This window comes from Notolabrus celidotus, chromosome 4 (assembly GCF_009762535.1).
Source record: "Notolabrus celidotus isolate fNotCel1 chromosome 4, fNotCel1.pri, whole genome shotgun sequence".
Lineage (NCBI taxonomy): Eukaryota > Metazoa > Chordata > Actinopteri > Labriformes > Labridae > Notolabrus > Notolabrus celidotus.
In genome coordinates this window covers 39732507-39751434 of record NC_048275.1, presented here as the reverse complement: position 1 = coordinate 39751434, position 18928 = coordinate 39732507, and the positions used below count along the sequence as shown (strand labels likewise).

Genomic DNA, 18928 nt, shown 5'->3' with positions numbered 1-18928 from the left:
ATTCTGCATAATCATCTGTTCATTACACGTCACCCTGGATGAATACTGCTGCACAGGTCCAACCCCCCAATCATCCATGAATACCTGATGAAGAACCTGTTGTTAGTAACCTGTGCTTTGCTCTGTCGCAGGTCTTCATCCTCTCCACCTGGCCGTGAGGAGGGAGGGAGAGCGCTGCCTCCGTCTATTGGTGGAAGGTGGAGCCAAAATCAATGCACCTGAGCAGAAGAGTGGAAACTCTGCCCTTCACCTGGCAGTTAGAGAAAACTTGTTCAAAGTTGCCTGTACGCTCATCACAGAGGTATGACACACTCCCACTATGAGCAACACAACAGTTAGCCTGTTAGCATGAAGAGACTCAGCTAGCTCTGTTTTAGATGGTGCTATATTTCATCACAGATGGATTCACTGAATCAACACGTGAGAGGAGATAAGCGCGAGTAGCAAAGACGTTTCAACACGGCTTTAAAATCCTTTTGAACTCAAAAAGCCGTGGCAGAGATCGGCCGGTGTTCTGGTTTAAACAGCGACCCTGTTAACTGGAGACTTTCAGCCGGATGCATCCCTCATAAACGTCTTCAGACCATCATTAAATATCTGATGAGGATATTTTGAAATCTTAATAAAAACTAAACTAGTTTGCATTCCCAGGAACTCCCTCTGTGTTTCAACAGCTGTGTAAACTCCACAAACACTGACACGTTCAGCTGAAGGCCTCCAGTTTACAGGGTCACTTTTAAAACCGTAACACTGGGAGAGACTCATTCACGGTGGGCTGAGAGAAGACTACTGTTACAAGCTGCTAAATCAAGAGAATCACAGCTTCTTCTTTTGAAAAGTACACACACATACAAAAAAGATAGAACAAATAAAAACTAATGAAAGAAAGAGAAATCAAGAGAATCACAGATGTGTGTGATGTTATTGTGGACGGAGGGAGGAATAAAAACACTGCGGTTAATCTACCAATCAGACACGTTCAGCATTGCAGGCCCCGCCCCCCGAAAGGACCTTTGAAAAGATTATCTAACCCCTCCACTGGTTGAAACGCACGTAGTTCAGGGGTAAAGTCCCCCCTAAAGTTCCTACTGTGGAAAAACAACTAAACACACATCTTACCTGTGCAGCCTCTCATCAGTAAGCTGTGACTCACCCTGTTCCTGTTGTTCACAGTTGAAGGCTGATGTCAATGCATGCACATTTGGAGGAAACACACCTCTCCACCTGGCAGCCAGTCTGGGCTCTCCTACACTCTGCTCTATGCTCATTGCTGCAGGTACAAACATGTTTTGTAACTTTGCAAAGGTTTTCCAACATTGTCAAATGATCATATGTGTTTAAATATGTATTAAAAAGTCTTCTGACTTTAAAAAGATATTCATCTTTGATGATGTTCAGACCTGAATCTTGTAAGATTGCTGTAGCTGATCCTCGTAGCTTCAAAAAGCTGCAGACTGATTTTCCTCTCGGTGAGATACTAACTCACAGAACGAGCCGACTGCTTCAAGCTGTGACTGTTAAAGACTTCAAATCCCTCTCCTGTAGGAGCGGATAAGAACCTGGAGAACGACGAGCCGCTCTTCTACAGCTCCTCCTCCTCAGATGATGAAGATGAACCAATCAGAGAGAGAGAATCTGCCTCCCAGCAGGTCAAGAGACCTGCAGGAGGCCACACCCCCCTGGACCTGGCCAGGTGCCAAAAGGTAACAGGGCTATCCTTTCAAAATAAAAGTATAGGACATTATAATTCTAGAGCCAATCGCCTCACCTTGTCTCCTTGTCTCCTTGTGTGCTCAGGTGAGGAACCTGTTGAGCAGCAGACAAAGTGTGAAGTCGAGTCGTCAGAGCAGTAAGAAGATGAAGCAGAGCAGCAGTGAAGGTTTGTGAGAGTGATGACGGAATAAAGACTCCATGGTGAAGCGCTGCTCTCTCTGAGTCTCACCTGTCTGCTTTCAGAGGGGGATGTCCCGGGGCTGGACGAGGACACTCTGTCCCGGCTGGTGGACGTGTTGAGCATCGGAGACGTCTCCTGGAAGAAATTGGCAGAGAAACTGGGGATGATGACGCTGACTCACCTTTACCTGGACAGCCCAACGCCATGTCACCAGCTGCTGCAGCACTACAAGGTAACACAACCGCTAAGAATGCTGGGAAATCTGTGGACACTGTTTCAGAGAGAGAAAAAAAACAGCCTGGCTATTACATGCTCTGAGAAATACAGCGTCATTAATATGTGTGTGTGTGTGTGTGTGTGTGTGTTTGTGTGTGTGTGTGTGTGTGTGTGTGTGTGTGTGTGTGTGTGTGTGTGTGTGACCAGCTGGGTGGCGGTCCAGTTGAAGGACTGGTTGAAGCTCTTCAGTCTCTCGGTCTGACAGAGGGTGTCCGACTGTTGAGAAACAAAGAGCTACGAGACGACAAACACAGTACAGGTAAAATACACACACACACACACACACACAAAGTGAAGACAGCCCCCCTGTGATGAATGTGATGCTCCCATGATATGTTTTGGTCAGAGTCGGTGCAGAAGTTGGAATGGTATTGAGGTCCCGCCCCTCCCTCTAGCAAACCCACCTTTACCTTGTTGCTAAATCGTGGTCCTTCAGATGGGTCCAGTCCTCAGCATCACAGGTTCTTGTGTGGGTTTGAAGCAGATTCTCCTGGTTATGGTGCGTTCAAAGACTCTAGTTTTAGTGTTTGTTACGTTTCCTCTCACCGTTCCTCCTCTACTCTGATAATCCGGAGCACACAGTGCTCCAGGAGCCTCATTGGTCCACATAGCTGTCAATCATGATGTCACACCCCCTCTTTTTATATCATCAATAACTAATTCAAAGTGAACAGAAACATGAACACTGAGACATAAATCAGCACGATAAGAACTAACTTTAATGACAGAAACATGTTGGACAAACATTTATTTGACCTGTGTTTGAGTTTGCACTTTGACCCATGACCCATCTGTTAACATAGTGGAGGCGGGGCTTATGAGCTGTATCAATCAATCAATCTTTATTTGTATAGCAACAAATCACTACAAACGTTATCTCAAGACTCTTTTACAAACAGAGCAGGTCTAGACCACTCTATGTCAAATTATGAACAGAGACCCAACACCAAGACAGGGTAAGACTCAGTCTGACCCCACCTTAATCCATCATGAGCATTGCACCTCACAGTGTTTAGCTAGTTACAGTGGAGAGGACAAACTTCCTTTAACAGGCAGAAACCTCGAGCAGAACCAGACTCATGTTAGACAGCCATCTGCCTCGACCGAGTTGGGACTGGAAAGGGGGATAGAGGAGAATAAGAGAGAGAGGGAGCGGTGATAGTGATGAGACGGGTAGTAGTAGCTGTTGCCGCTGGAGTCCAGCACGTCCGTATCAGCTGGAGTCTGGAACGTCCACAGCAGGAGGACGTCTACGGCAGCTCAGAGGAACCTACGAGACAAGGGAGCTCAGGGACTCCAGAAAGGTCTATGGTTAGTAACTTTAATGGGACAGGGAGAGTTAAAGTAAGTGATGAGTAGGGATGGGTACCTTTGAACCGATACGGTACCGATACCCGGTACCTGGGATTCGGTACCGGTACTCAACGGTACCAATTTTCTGTACTTTTGTGTGTTTATGTGGTAATAAATGTTAATTTGTTTAATAATAAAATCACAAAATTTTTAAATTTAACACATTTATTTCATTTAACATGAAATGAACAGAAACAGGATTATAAAGGTGATTAGATATATTAGCTGACACGTGCTCGTGGCGTCTAATTGCTCTTTAGGGAGTTTATCAATGAACACACTTGATGGTCTGTTGCGAGTCTGAGCTGCAGGCTCCGTTTGGCGCGCTCCCGCACAGATGCAGAGAGCAGGGAGCAGAGACGTCCACCCGATCAGTCTCGAACTTTATTACAGGGGGAAAGTGTGGAAAAATCGCCTACTCTTCCCTTCCCCTCCCTCATAGTCACAAGGTCGTGAGGTACCGAAACATGGTACCGTTTGATTTTGCGGGAATCGGTACTCGGTAGTACCAACGGAATTCGGTCGGTACCTATAAAAGTACCGAATTCGGTACCCATCCCTAGTGATGAGGGGGTTGGGGTGTCTGCCTCTCGGACCCTCACTGGTAGATGATTCCAAAGGAGAGGGGCCTGATAACTAAAGGTTGGGAGCAGGGGGAGCTCTAAATATTCTGGCATCACTTTTGGGGAGCTACCCTGTCATCCATCTCTAAACATTCTGTTTCAGACTCGAACTAGAGCCTATGTCACTAATTCATGTGCTTCTGTCCAATCAGATGCCACGGTCGACAGCGGCTTCGGCAGCCAGCCAATGGAAGAGGAGGAGTCACCAGTGACCAATCAGTGACGAGCAGGAATTAGGCCGGACGTCATAAGCAGCTTCAGGATGTTCATCTTAGCCAAGTAAAACCAGAACTATGTAGAACTCTGCAGGAACCAGATCCCGACAGAACTCTGCAGGAACCAGGACTCTACAGAACTCTGCAGGAACCAGGACTCTGCAGTACTCTGCAGGGACCAGCTGTTGCACTAGTTCTGTATAAGTTGAGTCCTAAGTTAGGGAGTAAAGTCCTCAGTAAACCAGACGCTTAAATGAGTTAGTTTGTAACTTAAGTCGTGTCAAAGTTTGGTTCACGACAGAGTTCATCTTAACTCTTAGACCGTAATCTCTAAACTAATCTAAATAACGTTGCAGATATGATGTCTTCACTCGGTTTGGCCAATCAGTGAACAGCTTTTTTCTTGATGGGGTGTTTAAGTGCTAACTCCTGTTAGACACATTTCCTCTAAACAGGCTAACAGCTAACCATAACTGCTGCAACTCCACAAACAGCAACATGAATGTCAAATATGACAAAGCATGTTGATCTGGTGATAATCAATTTAAAGTGTAAAATAACAACAGTGACATCTAGTGGTGAAATCGTGACCTACAACACACTGTACATTAAGATAAGGGTACTCTGGTGTTGTGCAGATGTACGGCTCTGCTTGTGGTAAACTAAATTGTGAGTTAAGATCAGAGTCATGGAACGATTATTCTTCATGTGATCTAACACGGAGAACATGTGTCTGACACGTCACAGCTGGTAGAACTCTCTACTTCTCCTCATCCATCAAATGATCCTGTCTTTGAAAACAGGGCGCCATGACACCTGGTCTGTTACGGAGGACTTTACTCAGAGCGCGGTGTCAAATTTAAGATGTGACTCTAGTTCAAGGTTGAATGATGTAACGTTTGAAATATCTCAGCTGGTGCTACGCCCAGAATGTTCATAGAGTATAAATGAGAAATTATGTTCAAACTAGTCCTACTCAGTTGGTCCAACCCAGTGCTGGACTGTACAGAACTTTGCAGGGACCAGGACTCTACAGGAACTACAACTCTTGAGGACTCTGCAGGAACTAGGACTGTACAGATCTGGACTTCAGAGCCCCTAGCCTGAGAGAGTGTCTGCAGGATGTTTGAATCTTTGTTCCACGGACTCTGATGTTTGGTTCCTGCAGAGGAGACGAGCAGGCTCTAAACAGACACAAAGATCCTAAATTGCTGACAGGAGAACTTTCTTGATTTTTATGGAATTGGAAAATTAAAGTTTAATAGATGTTTATAAGGTTTACACAGTCAGCAGGTCAAAGATGAGTTATTTCTGCTTTAGTGTGGATAGAAAAGTCAACTCTTTGTTTTTCTACTTTGATGCATTTCATATATTTTGTTTTAAATAAAGGTTATCACACTTTGGACGACCTGAAGTCTTCAGTTCATATCCAGGACAAACTTCAAACATCAGGATAAACAGACTTCTTCATGATCCCTCCTATTCCCTTTAATATTCTATTAACAGTGTCTGATCTGTCTGAATTAACATCTCCTGATCCTGAACACAGCAGGTCTCAGCTGTGATGTCATCAGAGCAGGTCAACAGGGGTCCAAACGTTACTCACCTGTCATCAGTGTGTCTTTGAATCTTGAAGTGTTTTAGTGGAAGTCAGGAAGCCATGATTTGAAGTGTAAAGACACAAGTCGAGCTCCAATGTCAGAATGACAAATGCACAGTTGGTGACAGAAGAGACAAAGAGCAACTGGATCATGTTGACGTTTGAAAGCTGGTGTGGTATCTTGTTTTTGTTTTTAAAATGAAGTCAGTGTTTTTTCACCTGAAATCTGACTTTTTATGAATGTGTATCTGAAACACTGAGTCAGGTGTTTTAAGGTGGCTCTCCGTTAGCAGACATGTTTTTCTCTCTCTCTCTCTCTCTCTCTCTGGTAGAGTCCCATAGACTGTGTGGTTTCTCTTTTAAAATTAAACATTTGATTAAGATGTGATTGACATTTAATGCTCCTAATTGTGAATAAAATGACTCTCAGACTTTGTAGTTTATTTATTGGTTTATTTTTTGCCTCTAAGCCTTCAGGAAAGGTTTTATTTCACTACGAGCAGACCTCACAGGAAGTGGACAGTATGTACACATATCGATTGGCCAGCTGGTGGTAGACATTCAGACAGCAGCGAGGCTGAAAAAACAAACGCAAAAAGAAAAGCTTTCACAGAAATGGAGTCTTAGTCAAAGGGAAATGAACAGAATAAATAAAGGAGTGTATTTAAATCCTGTGAGGAGGTTCAGCTTTATTCTCAAATATCTAAACAAAGTGCTCTAAACGCAGCGAGCAGCCAGGCCGCAGCCCGGCTACAGTATGGCTTCATTAAAGTCAAATCTTTATTTACAGGTTTGGACAAAGACAATGAGCTAAAAGCGGCCATGACAGTTCTTGTAAGCTGCTTTACACCGCACAATGCAACACACACACCCAAATACACACACACAAAAACTCACACACACACACACAAACACACACACACACACACACACACACACACACACACACACCACTTATACTGTTATCTGAGGAGTAAATAAGACCCCGACCCGGGGCTCAAACAGCACAGCAGCGTGAAATCTCTTCTGTCTGTTAATGTGTCAGCATCAGATCAATCAGCAGATTCCTCCTGAACCAACATGTCAGAGATCATCCAGAGGCCAGAGTTTATCTGAAAGAGGCGAGACAGGAGTAAGTAAGTTACATGAGCTGCACACAGCTCAGCAGCACTGAGAAAGTGTGAGGGTTTCAGCTTCACAAGTACAGGAAGTGGACATTTGGATCCAGACAAAGGAGACTGGAGGACAGAGACTCAGCCTAATCAAAAACACTTAAAAATAAGTATTCCTTATGGATGATGGGAGTTACAGTCTTTACACTGAGACTCACTCTGAGGTCATTCAATCAATCTGGATATATATATACTTATATATATCAGTGATGGTGTAGATGTTGTCTGGTGTAATATAAGTGATGTTGTAGATGTTGTCTTGTGTTGTATAAGTGATGTTGTAGATGTTGTCTTGTGTTGTATAAGTGATGGTGTAGATGTAGTCCGGTGTTGTATAAGTGATGGTGTAGATGCAGATGTAGTCTGGTGTTATATAAGTGATGGTGTAGATGTAGTCTGGTGTAATATAAGTGATATTGTAGATGTAGATGTTGTCTGGTGTTATATAAGTGATGGTGTAGATGTAGTCTGGTGTTATATAAGTGATATTGTAGATGTAGATGTTGTCTGGTGTTATATAAGTGATGGTGTAGATGTAGTATGGTGTTGCAATAGTGATAGTGTAGATGTTGTCTGGTGTTATATAAGTGATGGTGTAGATGTAGTCTGGTGTTATATAAGTGATGGTGTAGATGTAGTCTGGTGTAAAATAAGTGATGGTGTAGATGTAGTCTGGTGTTATATAAGTGATGGTGTAGATGTAGTCTGGTGTTATATAAGTGATGGTGTAGATGTAGTCTGGTGTTATATAAGTGATGGTGTAGATGTAGATAGTCTTGTGTTGTATAAGTGATGGTGTAGATAAGGTCTGGGATTTTATAAGTGTTGGTGTAGATGTAGTCTGGCATAATATAATTGATGGTGTAGATGTTGTCCGTTGTTACATTAGTGATAGTGTAGATGTTGTGTGGTGTTATATAAGTGATGGTGTCTATGTTGGCTGGTGTAATATAGGGGATGGTGTAGATGTAGTCCGGTGTTACATAAGTGATGGTGTAGACGTTGTCTGGTGTAATATAAGTGATGATGTAGATGTTGTCTGGTGTAATATAAGTGGTGATGTAGATGTTGTCTGGTGTAATATAAGTGATGATGTAGATGTAGTTTGGTGTAATATAAGTGATGGTGTAGATGTTGTCTGGTGTAATATAAGTGATGGTGTAGATGTTGTCTGGTGTTATATAAGTGATGATGTAGATGTATTCTGGTGCTTTATAAGTGATCATGTAGATGTAGATATAGTCTTGTGTTGAATAAGTGATGATGTAGATGTATTCTGGTGCTTTATAAGTGATGGTGTAGATGTATTCTGGTGCTTTATAAGTGATGGTGTAGATGTAGTCTGGTGTTATATAAGTGATGATGTAGATGTATTCTGGTGCTTTATAAGTGATGGTGTAGATGTAGTCTGGTGTTATATAAGTGATGATGTAGATATAGTCTTGTGTTGAATAAGTGATGGTGTAGATGTATTCTGGTGCTTTATAAGTGATGGTGTAGATGTATTCTGGTGCTTTATAAGTGATGGTGTAGATGTATTCTGGTGCTTTATAAGTGATGGTGTAGATGTAGTTTGGTGTTATATAAGTGATGGTGTAGTCTTGTGTTGTATTTTTGATGGTTCAGATGTAGTCTGGTGTTATATAAGTGTTGGTGTAGTCTGGTGTTATATAAGTGATGATGTAGATGTAGTCTTGTGTTGTATTTTTGATGGTTCAGATGTAGTCTGGTGTTATATAAGTGTTGGTGTAGACTGGTGTTATATAAGTGATGGTGTAGTCTGGTGTTATATAAGTGATTGTGTAGTATGGTGTTATATTAGTGATGGTGTAGTCTTGTATGACAGGATAGATGACCCTGATATCTGACCGCCTTGATATTTAGCTGTTGTTTACTACTGAAACTTTGTACAGCGTCTTGAATCTCTAATTGTTTTTGTCTGGGTGGAGCTCCGAGGCCTGTGGTCTGTTCTCTGAGCATCTTTGTTCATACACAGAGTATAAACTGCAGGAGGTTATGTCCTGTGGTTCCATCTTTTAGGAGGTCATGTGTAAACAATAGTCTTAAAAAGCTGCTCAGTCTTAGTTCCGTTTGTACCTTGGTGATTCTCCTCTATGGAGTTTTTAAAGTGTCTCTGCAGTCCAACAAAACTCCAAAGTGACCAGCTCCTTCACGCCTTTCCTCTGAGATCTCAGAGTTTCCTTTTCTGCAGGAATCAAACGGTGAGAGAAACTCCAGTAGTAAGTTCAACATGAAGAGCTCCCTCCCTCACTGAGGAGGAAGAGTCTGAACTCCACTGTTTTCAGGAGAAACACTCAGAGACGTTCTCTCCTCAGAGACCAGCTGTTCCAGATTCCCTTCAGTGTTTTCAGGATGTCTGAAGACAGTTGATTGTAAGGGATTAAAGTTTCCAGCTTCAGAGTTTCACAGAACTGATCACCATACAACAATCAGAGGAGTGTCATTTTAAATATCATTATTAGCAAAGAAAGCAACGATACAGGAAACTGTTTTTTAGAGAGAGAAATCAACATTTGGTTTACAAATAAAGAGTTCAAACATGAAACACCTCTGCTGCCACTTGGTGAACATTTCTGTCATTACCTCTGCTCTGTAAACAAACAGAGTTTCCAGGAAACAGAGAAACATGACTCATACTGCAGTTATATAACAGAATGAACAATAAGATGACTTTATGTCTTTATATCTGAGCTTCACATTTACTTTAAACTCCATCTCAGTTATTTGATATCAATTACTGATTCAGATCACCAACAGTCATCAGTTATTGTTCATTCAAACTGATACTTTAAATCTCCTGAAGTTGAAGTTTGTTCACTAAAGATGTGGTAAAACATCTTTTTATGAAATATAAATTCAAACAGGTGAACAGAGTTTTTGTGTCACCTGAAGACTGTGACTGACACTAAGTGGCAGCTGGAGGTAACTGCATGTTCAGAACTTCTTTACCCAGGTTACCCATCGAAGGGATAAGGAACTCTAAGCCTTTGCCTCCGTGTGCTCTGAAGGGTTAAATGTTCACTTCTGCTGCAGAGCGCTCTTTCTGATCCTGATAATCAACAATCAGAAGATTATTTAAAAAAAACAAAATCATTACAGCAAAACACAAACTTTAAATAACATCAACTCCCATATGATCAGTTCCCATGATCAGGTCACATGATCAGGTCACATGATCAGGCCACATGATCAGATCACATGATCAGGTCACATGGTCAGGTTACATTATCAGGCCACATGATCAGATCACATGATCAGGTCACATGATCAGATCACATGATCAGGCCACATGATCAGCTCACATGATCAGGTCACATGATCAGGTCACATGATCTGATCACATGATCACATCACATGATCAGGTTACATGATCAGGTCACATGATCAGGTCACATGGTCAGATCACATGATCAGGTCACATGATCTGATCACATGATCAGGTCACATGATCTGATCACATGATCAGGTCACATGATCAGATCACATGATCAGGTCACATGGTCAGATCACATGATCAGGTTACATGATCAGGTCACATGATCTGATCACATGATCTGATCACATGATCAGGTTACATGGTCAGCTCACATGATCAGGTCACATGATCAGGTCACATGATCTGATCACATGATCACATCACATGATCAGGTCACATGATCAGGTCACATGGTCAGATCACATGATCAGGTCACATGATCAGATCACATGATCAGGTCACATGATCAGATCACATGATCAGGTCACATGGTCAGATCACATGATCAGGTCACATGGTCAGATCACATGATCAGGTCACATGATCAGATCACATGATCAGGTCACATGGTCAGATCACATGATCAGGTCACATGATCAGATCACATGATCAGGTCACATGGTCAGATCACATGATCAGGTCACATGATCAGATCACATGATCAGGTCACAAATATTCAGATCACATGATCAGGTCACATGGTCAGATCACATGATCAGGTCACATGGTCAGATCACATGATCAGGAGGAGATAAAGTGGACGGATTCAAATATGTTTTAGTTTCCAGCACAAAGAAAAGTCTTCACTGAAGGTTGGTAAACGACAAGCCACTGAGAGAGCACAACACTGCTCCAAACTGCTGTCAGACTGACACTGAGGTCTGTAAATCCTGTACCTTCTTTATCATTAGACTCCTTGTTATCAGGAGGCCCTGAGAGTCCTTCTATAGTCCCGGGTTAAAACCTGTAACTGAAGGTACCTGACACAGACTGGAACACAGCTTTACTCCTCTTTAATGTCAGGAGTGTTTCAATAAAGTTTTTACTTTTGAAACAGCCAAGAGTTCCCTCCTGCTCCCTGCGGGGCAAAACAACAGTGAACAGAATCACAGACTGGACCTGATATCAGATCCAGCAGTTCTGGTCCCAGTCAGCAGTCTGTAACAATCCTCCAACCAGCAGAGCTCAGAGAAACCACATGAAGAAAAACAGCCGCACACACATACACACACATGCGCGCACACACACACACACACACACACACACACACACACACACACACACACACACACACACACACACACATAAAGGGGCACACACACACATACAGTGTGGAGGAGTGTGTGTTCCTGTTTGTCTCTGTGACGCATCCTCTCAGCCTCCGTCTGTTTGTTGGTGGAGCGGGGGAGTCCTGACTTCAAGGTCTCGGCACTCATTCCCCCCCCCCACACACACACACACACATTTTTTGGTCGCCTTGGCAACAGTTCCTTATGCTCTGTCAGTCATGTGGGGTTTGCATGGCAACCTGCTCCCCCGCTGGTCTCTAGGAGAAGCAGAGCGGCGGCTGTGCAGGAGGTCAGTGTGTGATAGAAAAATAAAGTACCGGCAGACCAGCCAATCAGATCCAGCAAAGGGAGAGTCCCTGAAAAGAAGTCATGACAGAAAATAAAGCTTTTATTGTGAAGGGCTCCAATAAATAAAGCTTTTATTGTGAAGGGCTCCAGCTGTTTCCTGTCTGCACTCTGTCTGTATAAACTCAGATCCACGTCTTCACCGTGCATTTCCCGCCTTATTGTTTCCTAAAATAGTCATGCGTTGGATCCCTTCACAGGAGCGCTTTGACCAGCTGACCTCTGATGCCTCAGCTCTGTATGTTGCTCAGCCAATCAGAATCTGAGAGAGGTTCAACAGAAAAGGTTTAAAAGAGGATGCCAGCCTGGTTCCTGTGAGGCTTCATGTCCGTCTCCAGCATTATGCTGTTATAGAACCTGAATCCTCGTGGTGCCACTTTACCGCGACACTTCCTGTTTGCTGCTCTGTTTCTGCAGCTCCCCCTGCTGGCTGCTCCCGCCGCCGTTCTTCTTGCTCCCTTCTTTGGAGCTGCTGCCCTTCGAGGACGAGGACGAGGAGGAGGATGTGACCTTTAAGCTTTTGGATGTCTTGGTGCCGCGGGTCTTCTCCTTGTTGGGGACGTCCTGGGGCAGGGTGGGGCTGGAATGCGCCCTCTGCAGGCCCCCATCATCAAACAGACGCGACTCGAAAGCCGACAGGTCCTCGTCTCCGCTGGACAACTTGGCCCGAAGCAGCATGGCGTACGTACCATAGCGAGTTTTCTGAAAAAATTAAGATGAATGAGCAAACATCAATAATAATAATAATAATAATAATAATAATAACAATAATAACAATAACAACAACTATAGCAATAATAATAATAATAAAAACAATAACAATAATGATAACAACAACAACAACAATAATAATAATAATAATAATAATAATAATGATAATAATGACAATAATAATAATGATAATAATAATAATAATAACAACAATTATAATAATAATAATAATAGTTATTTATTGTTGTTATTATTATTATTATTATTTAAATAATGATCATAGAAACAATAACAATAATAATAATACCAACAGCTACAGTGAGCTTGTGTAAGTCCCGTCTGTAGTGTTTTATCAGCTCAGTGTGAAGTCACACTTTTGTTAACAAAGAAGAAGTGAAAGTATGTTTCAGTGTGAAGTGTTTTTTGTAGTAACAGACAGAAACATGCTCACACACCAATAATAACATGATTACAGGAGCAAAAGCACAGAACGCATCATCACTAAGTTCTCCAGCTACAGGGGAACTCGACAGGTATAATCTATTTTTATAAATGTATTCATCTGTGTGTGAGTGTGTGAGTGTGTGAGTGTGTGTGTGTGTGTGTGTGTGTGTGTGTGTGTGTGTGTGTGTGAGAGAGAGAGAGAGAGAGAGAGAGAGAGAGAGAGAGAGAGAGAGAGAGAGAGAGAGAGAGAGAGAGAGTGACAGAGAGAGAGAGTGAGTGTGTGTGTGAGATTTTATCTGAATTTGTGATTTTATCATTGTTCTGCTGATTGTTTCACCCTCTTCAGTTTGACTGTTGGACATTAGATCTTTATATCATATCATTTATATGTTCCTGACATATATCTCTATGTCACATATATGTACCTGACATGTATCTCTATGTCACATACAGTGCTGTGAAGAAGTATTTGCCCCCTTCATGATATCTTATATTTTGGCACATTTTTCACACTTAAATGTTTCAGATCATGAAACAAATTTAATATTAGACAAAGATAACAAAAAATGAAATGATGATTTTATTTTTTAAGGGAAAAAAGTTATCAACTTTTGTCATGTCAGTCCACAGAATGTTTTCCCAGAAGTCTCGGGGATCATCAAGATGTTTTTTAGTGATTGTGAGACGAGCCTTTGTGTTCTTTTTGGTCAGCAGTGGTTTTTGCCTTGGAACTCTCCCATTGATGCTGTTTTTGCCTGATCTCTGTCTTATTGTGGAATCATGGAAACAGACCTGAACTCAGGCAAGTGAGGCCTGCAGTTCTTTAGAAGTGGTTCTGGGTTCTTTTGAGACCCCCTGGATGAGTCGTCGCTGTGCTCTTGGAGTCATTTTGGTAGGCAGGCCACTCCTAGGAAGGTTCACCACTGTTCCAAGCCTTCTCCATTTGTGGATAATGTCTCTCATTGTGGTTCTCTGGAGTCCCAAAGCCTTAGAAATGGCTTTGTAACCCTTTGCAGACTGATTGATGTCAATGACTTTGTTTCTCATCTGTTCTGGTATTTATTTGGATTGCAGCATGATGTGTTGCTTTTTGAGATCTTTTAGCTCACTTCACTTTGTCAGAGAGTTTCTATTTAAGTGATTTCTTGGTTCAACAGGTCTGTCAGTAATCAGGTCTGGGTGTGAGGAGTGAAATTGAGATCAGCTTCGTAAAAATCAGGTTTATCACAGTTAATTTGTGATTTAACAAGGGGGGGCAGATACTTTTTCACACAGGGTCAGGTGGGTTTGGATCACTTTTTTCCCTTTAAAAATAAAATCATCATTTAAAAACTGCATTTAATGTTTACTCTGGTTATCTCTGTCTAATATTACAATTTGTTTGATGATCTGAAACATTTAAGTGTGAAAAATGTGCAATAATATGAGAAATCAGGAAGGGGGGAAATACTTTTTCACAGCACTGTATATGTGTAACATGCATCTCTATATCAAATATATATACCTGATGTGTATCTACGTATATGTCACATACAGTATTTGTACTTAAAATGTATCTTTATAATGCCTCACCTCAAACTCCAGGTATTCTTGTCTCAGTTTGTGCTCCTCAAGCTCGCGACCTTTGGCTTTACGATCAGCTGTTGAGTCTGTGAGGTCGGCCAGCTCGGAGGAAACTGCCCTGAAGCGGTTCTCATGAGATTTGACCTGCTCCTCCTGTTTGGAGAGGTGAGAAAGTTAAAGTCTGTGATTTGAAGGATTCTGGTAAACGGTGACTCTGTCTCTCTGAAAACATGAACTGAGGAAAAAAAGAAGTCCTCTGGTTTAACACAAAGAAAATAACTTTATAACTTTATAACCGAGCAGACATGGATGAGATGGGTACCTGGGACAGTTTGGTGTTGGATCCTGGCAGCAGAGGACGGCTGAATCTCTTCTGGGATCCAATTGCTGCGGGGAATGGAGGAGCAGAAAACATGGCAGCCACCACGTTGATGCGCGTTATCCATGACTGCATCTGTTCAGGATTCCTGCAGGTAAAGGTGAGAGACAAAGAAGCTGCACCTGACTGAACACCAATCAAATCAAAGTTAAACTAGGCTAAATCTAACAACCAATAAATCCTCAGAGCACCTCCAGCTCCTCAGACACAGAGCAGATGTTTTTTAAATAAATGATAATAATCATTTCATTAGAACAAAGACATAGATCTGACGGGTTCTTAATAATAATAATAATAATGTCAATAAAATATACTTGTATGGACGCTCAGAGCTGATTCCTTCAAGAAATGATGATTCTACTCATTTGTTGAAAGTACAGACAAACAGTGAGCTGATCATCTTACACTGCCTGGAAGAGAAACACCCTCCAGTCAGCCGTCCTCAGGTAGAAGACGTTGGGTCTCTTGCTGTAATCAGCGGCTCTCATGGCCAGAGAGTGATGGACGGACACGGCGTTCTTCACGTCCTCGTCCGTCAGCTCTCGCTCTGCACGGTACTCATCCTGTCAGCCAATTAGAGAAGAGCAGTATTTAAAGCAACTGAAGTTTCCAAACACTTCTGTATTGTGTTCCGGGGTTAACTAGAGTATGCATGAGGGGATGCTGGGTAATGTAGTCCAAAGTCTACCTTCTGCAGGTACAGCACCATCCCCTTCAGCATGGCGTAGAAAGACTTCCACCCCCTCTTACCCCGCGGAGCTGGGAGAAACAAAGCACCATGGGAAATTACACAAGTTAAGAAACACTGTAGTCCTATAGTTTTAAATCCAAGTATGCCCGATTCCTTCTGACTCTGACTCTGAAAACACTGTGGGGGTTACTGACTTTTTAACAGCTGAAAATAACATAACTTGATCAGACATCAAGTCTTTCAGGAGAGCAGCTTCAACTTATCTTTCATTGCTCCCAGGCCACCATAATAACGTGTACTGTACATTTCACAGTCCTTTGCATTATGAGGATTATCAGAGATATCAATGGTTAGTATATTTCAACATTAGTTTGAGTATATAAGAATCAATTTAAAAAAAAAGCTGAGCAAACATTAAAAGTGAAACAACTTTACAAAATAGCAACTCAATAATAACCTTCATCTTATTAGTGTTAGAGTTCAGATTCTGAGTAGAAGAAGTAGTCATGGAAGGAGTAATGGTACAAATATTAGTAGTGTTGGTAGAAATAGAAGTAAAAGTAGTGGTAATAATAGTAGTAATGGTAATAGTAACAGTAGTTATAGTATTGGTAGTAGTAGTAGTAGTACTAGTATTGGTTGTAGTAAAAGTAGTAGTGTAGAAATAATGGGTGTAGTTGTAATCATAGTATTGGTAGTAGTAGCAGGAGCATTGGTAGTAGTAGTAGTAGTAGTATTGGTAGTAGTAGGAGTAGAAGAAGTAGTAGCAGTAGTATAAATAATAGTAGTAGTAGTAGTAGTAGTAGTAGTAGTCATAGAATAAGTAGTAGTAGTAATATTAGTGGTAGAAGTAGTAATAGAATAAGTCGTAGTATTAGTAGTCATTGAATAAGTAGTAGTAGTCATAGAATAAGTAGTGTTAGTTATACTTTTAGAATAGTCATAGAATAAGTAGTTGTAGTAGTAGTAGTATTCATAGAATAAGTAGTAGTAGTAGAAGTAGTAATAGTAATAGTAGCAGTAGTAATATTAGTAGTAGAAGTAGTAATAGTAGTAGTAGTCATAGAGTAAGTAGTAGTAATAATAGTAGTAATGGTAATAGTAGTTATTGTATTGGTAGTAGTAGTAGTACTAGTATTGGTTGTAGTAAGAGTAGTAGTGTAGAAGTAATGGGTGTAGTTGTAATTATAGTATTGGTAGTACTAGCAGGAGCATTGGTAGTAGTAGTAGTATTGGTAGTAGAAGAAGTAGTAGCAGTAGTAGAAGTAGTACTAGTAGTAGTAGTAGTAGGAGTCATAGATTAAGTAGTAGTAGTTGTAGTAGTAGTCATATAACAAGTAGTAGTAGTAGCAGTAGTCGTAGAATAAGTCGTAGTAATATTAGTGGTAGTAGTAGTATAGAATAAGTAGTAGTAGAAGTAGTCATAGAACAAGTAGTAGTAGTTGTAGTCATAGTATTACTAGTAGTAGTAGTAGTAGTAGTAGTCATTGAATAAGTAGTGGTAGTTGTATTAGTATTCATAGAATAAGTAGTAGTAGAAGTAGTTGTAGTAGTAGTAATAGTCATGTAGTAGTTGTCATAGAATAGGTAGTTGTAGTAGTTGTAGAATAAGTAGTAGTAATAGTAGTAGCAGTAGTAGTAATATTAGTAGTAGAAGTAGAAATAGTAGTAGTAGTAGTAAAAATAGTAGTAGAAATAGTAATAGTAGTAGTTTTAGTAGTAATAGAATAAGTAGTAGTAGAAGTCAGAATAAGTAGAAGTTGTTGTAGTAGTAGTCCTAGGATTATTTGTAATTTTAGTAGTAGTAGTAGTAGTAGTATTAGTAGTGATAGAATAAGTAGTTATACTAGTAGTATTAGTATTAGTCATAGAATAAGTAGTAGTGGTCGTAGGATTATTTGTAGTTTTAGTAGTAGTAGTAGTCATAGAATAAGTAGTTATAGTAGTAGTATTAGTATTAGTCATAGAATAAGTAGTAGTACTAGTAGTAGTAGTGGTAGTCATAGAATAAGTAGTGGTAGCAGTAGTAGTAATAGTAATTGTAGAAGTAGTCAGAATAAGTAGTGGTAGTAGTAGTAGTGGTATTCATAGAATAAGTAGTGGTAGCAGTAGTAGTAATAGTAGTTGTAGCAGTAGTAGTCATAGAATAAGAAGTAGTATAGTAGTTGTAAGCAGTAGTAATAGAAGTATTAGTGATAGCAGTAGTTTTAGTAGTAATTGTAGTTGTAGTTGTACTAGTAAAAGTAGTTATAATAATAGAAGTATTAGTAGTAGCAGTGGTATTACTAGTAGTAGCATTAGAAGTATTGGTAGTATTGGTAGTAGTATTAGTAGGAGTTGTAGTAATAGTGGTAGTTGTAGTACTAATAGTATTTCTAGTTATAGAAGTGATTGTTATAGTTGTATCCATAGTAGTAGTAATAGTGCTAGTAGTAATTTTAGTAGTAGTAGTAGTGATAGTAGTAGTATAATTAGCAGTATTAATAGCAGTTTCAGTAGTAGTCATAGTAGAAGTAGTAGCATTATTCGTAGTAGTAACATTAGTAGTATTAGTAGTTATAATTGTAGTATTAGTAGTAGTATTAGCAGTATTATAATAGTAGAAGTAGTTCAGTTGTAGTAATAGTACTATTAGTTGAAGTAGTAGCAGTATTAGTAGCAGTATTAGTAGCAGTATTGGTGGCAGTATTAGTAGGGGTATTAGCAGCAGTATTAGTAGTAGTATTGTTAGTAGTAGCATAGTAGTAGTAGTAGTAGTTGTTGTGGTATTAGTAGTAGTGTAGTAGTAGTAGTAGTAGTTGTGTAATTAGTAGTAGTAGCAGTAGTAGTAGTTGTGGTATTATAAGTAGGATAGTAGTAGTAGCAGTAGTAGTAGTAGTAGTAGTAGTAGTAGTGGTATTATCAATAGCATAGTAGTAGTAGTAGTAGTAGTTGTGGTATTAGTAGTAGCATAGTAGTACTAGTAGTAGTTGTGTTTGTAGTAGTAGTAGTAGTAGTAGTAATAATAGTAGTAGGAGCAGTAGTAGTTGTGGTATTAGTAGTAGTAGTAGTAGTAGTAGTTTTGGTATTCCTAGTAGTAGTAGTAGTAGTCGTAGT

The 18928-nt window shown here is 40.6% G+C and overlaps 3 protein-coding genes across 4 annotated transcripts in view; 1 reads left to right on the top strand and 2 right to left on the bottom strand.

The window, feature by feature from the left end:
* The window catches only part of nfkb2 (nuclear factor of kappa light polypeptide gene enhancer in B-cells 2 (p49/p100)), a 44799-nt gene extending 38395 nt beyond the window's left edge, over positions 1 to 6404 (top strand). The window contains 7 exon segments of the mRNA XM_034681568.1: positions 132 to 301; positions 1174 to 1276; positions 1546 to 1703; positions 1798 to 1879; positions 1957 to 2126; positions 2318 to 2429; positions 4299 to 6404. Of these exon segments, the coding sequence (XP_034537459.1) occupies positions 132 to 301; positions 1174 to 1276; positions 1546 to 1703; positions 1798 to 1879; positions 1957 to 2126; positions 2318 to 2429; positions 4299 to 4369 (866 nt within the window). The 3' untranslated portion in view covers positions 4370 to 6404.
* A 226-nt stretch (positions 6405 to 6630) lies between these two features.
* Positions 6631 to 9166, bottom strand: LOC117811877. Its single transcript, XM_034682366.1, has 3 exons — positions 9126 to 9166; positions 8855 to 9005; positions 6631 to 7899 (listed from the first exon to the last, which is right to left on the bottom strand). The coding sequence occupies exons 1-3, from the start codon at positions 9164 to 9166 to the stop codon at positions 7303 to 7305; spliced, it is 789 nt and encodes a 262-aa protein (XP_034538257.1). The 3' UTR covers positions 6631 to 7302.
* Positions 6631 to 18928, bottom strand: part of psda (pleckstrin and Sec7 domain containing a) — a 59193-nt gene continuing 46895 nt past the window's right edge. The window contains exons 14-19 of one of the 2 annotated variants that reach the window (XR_004630975.1): positions 15830 to 15900; positions 15547 to 15704; positions 15085 to 15229; positions 14772 to 14915; positions 9231 to 12746; positions 6631 to 7073 (exon numbers count right to left, since the gene is read on the bottom strand). Coding sequence is in view for 1 of the 2 variants with exons in the window: in XM_034681566.1 (XP_034537457.1) it covers positions 12423 to 12746; positions 14772 to 14915; positions 15085 to 15229; positions 15547 to 15704; positions 15830 to 15900 (842 nt within the window). In the remaining variant the exon portion in view is untranslated. Of the gene's footprint in view, positions 12747 to 14771; positions 14916 to 15084; positions 15230 to 15546; positions 15705 to 15829; positions 15901 to 18928 lie in introns of both variants that reach the window. The other variant, XM_034681566.1, reaches the window with a different exon arrangement.

Excerpts from the sequence above, each read along its gene's own strand:
- LOC117811877 (XM_034682366.1), bottom strand. The coding sequence starts at position 9,166 with ATGGAACCACAGGACATAACCTCCTGCAGTTTATACTCTGT. Across the intron at positions 9,006-9,125 it reads TCCTGCAGTTTATACTCTGT|GCGGTCAGATATCAGGGTCA; the intron begins GTATGAACAAAG and ends CTAAATATCAAG. Across the intron at positions 7,900-8,854 it reads CTTATATAACACCAGACTAC|ATCTACACCATCACTTATAT; the intron begins ATCTGAACCATC and ends AAGACTATCTAC.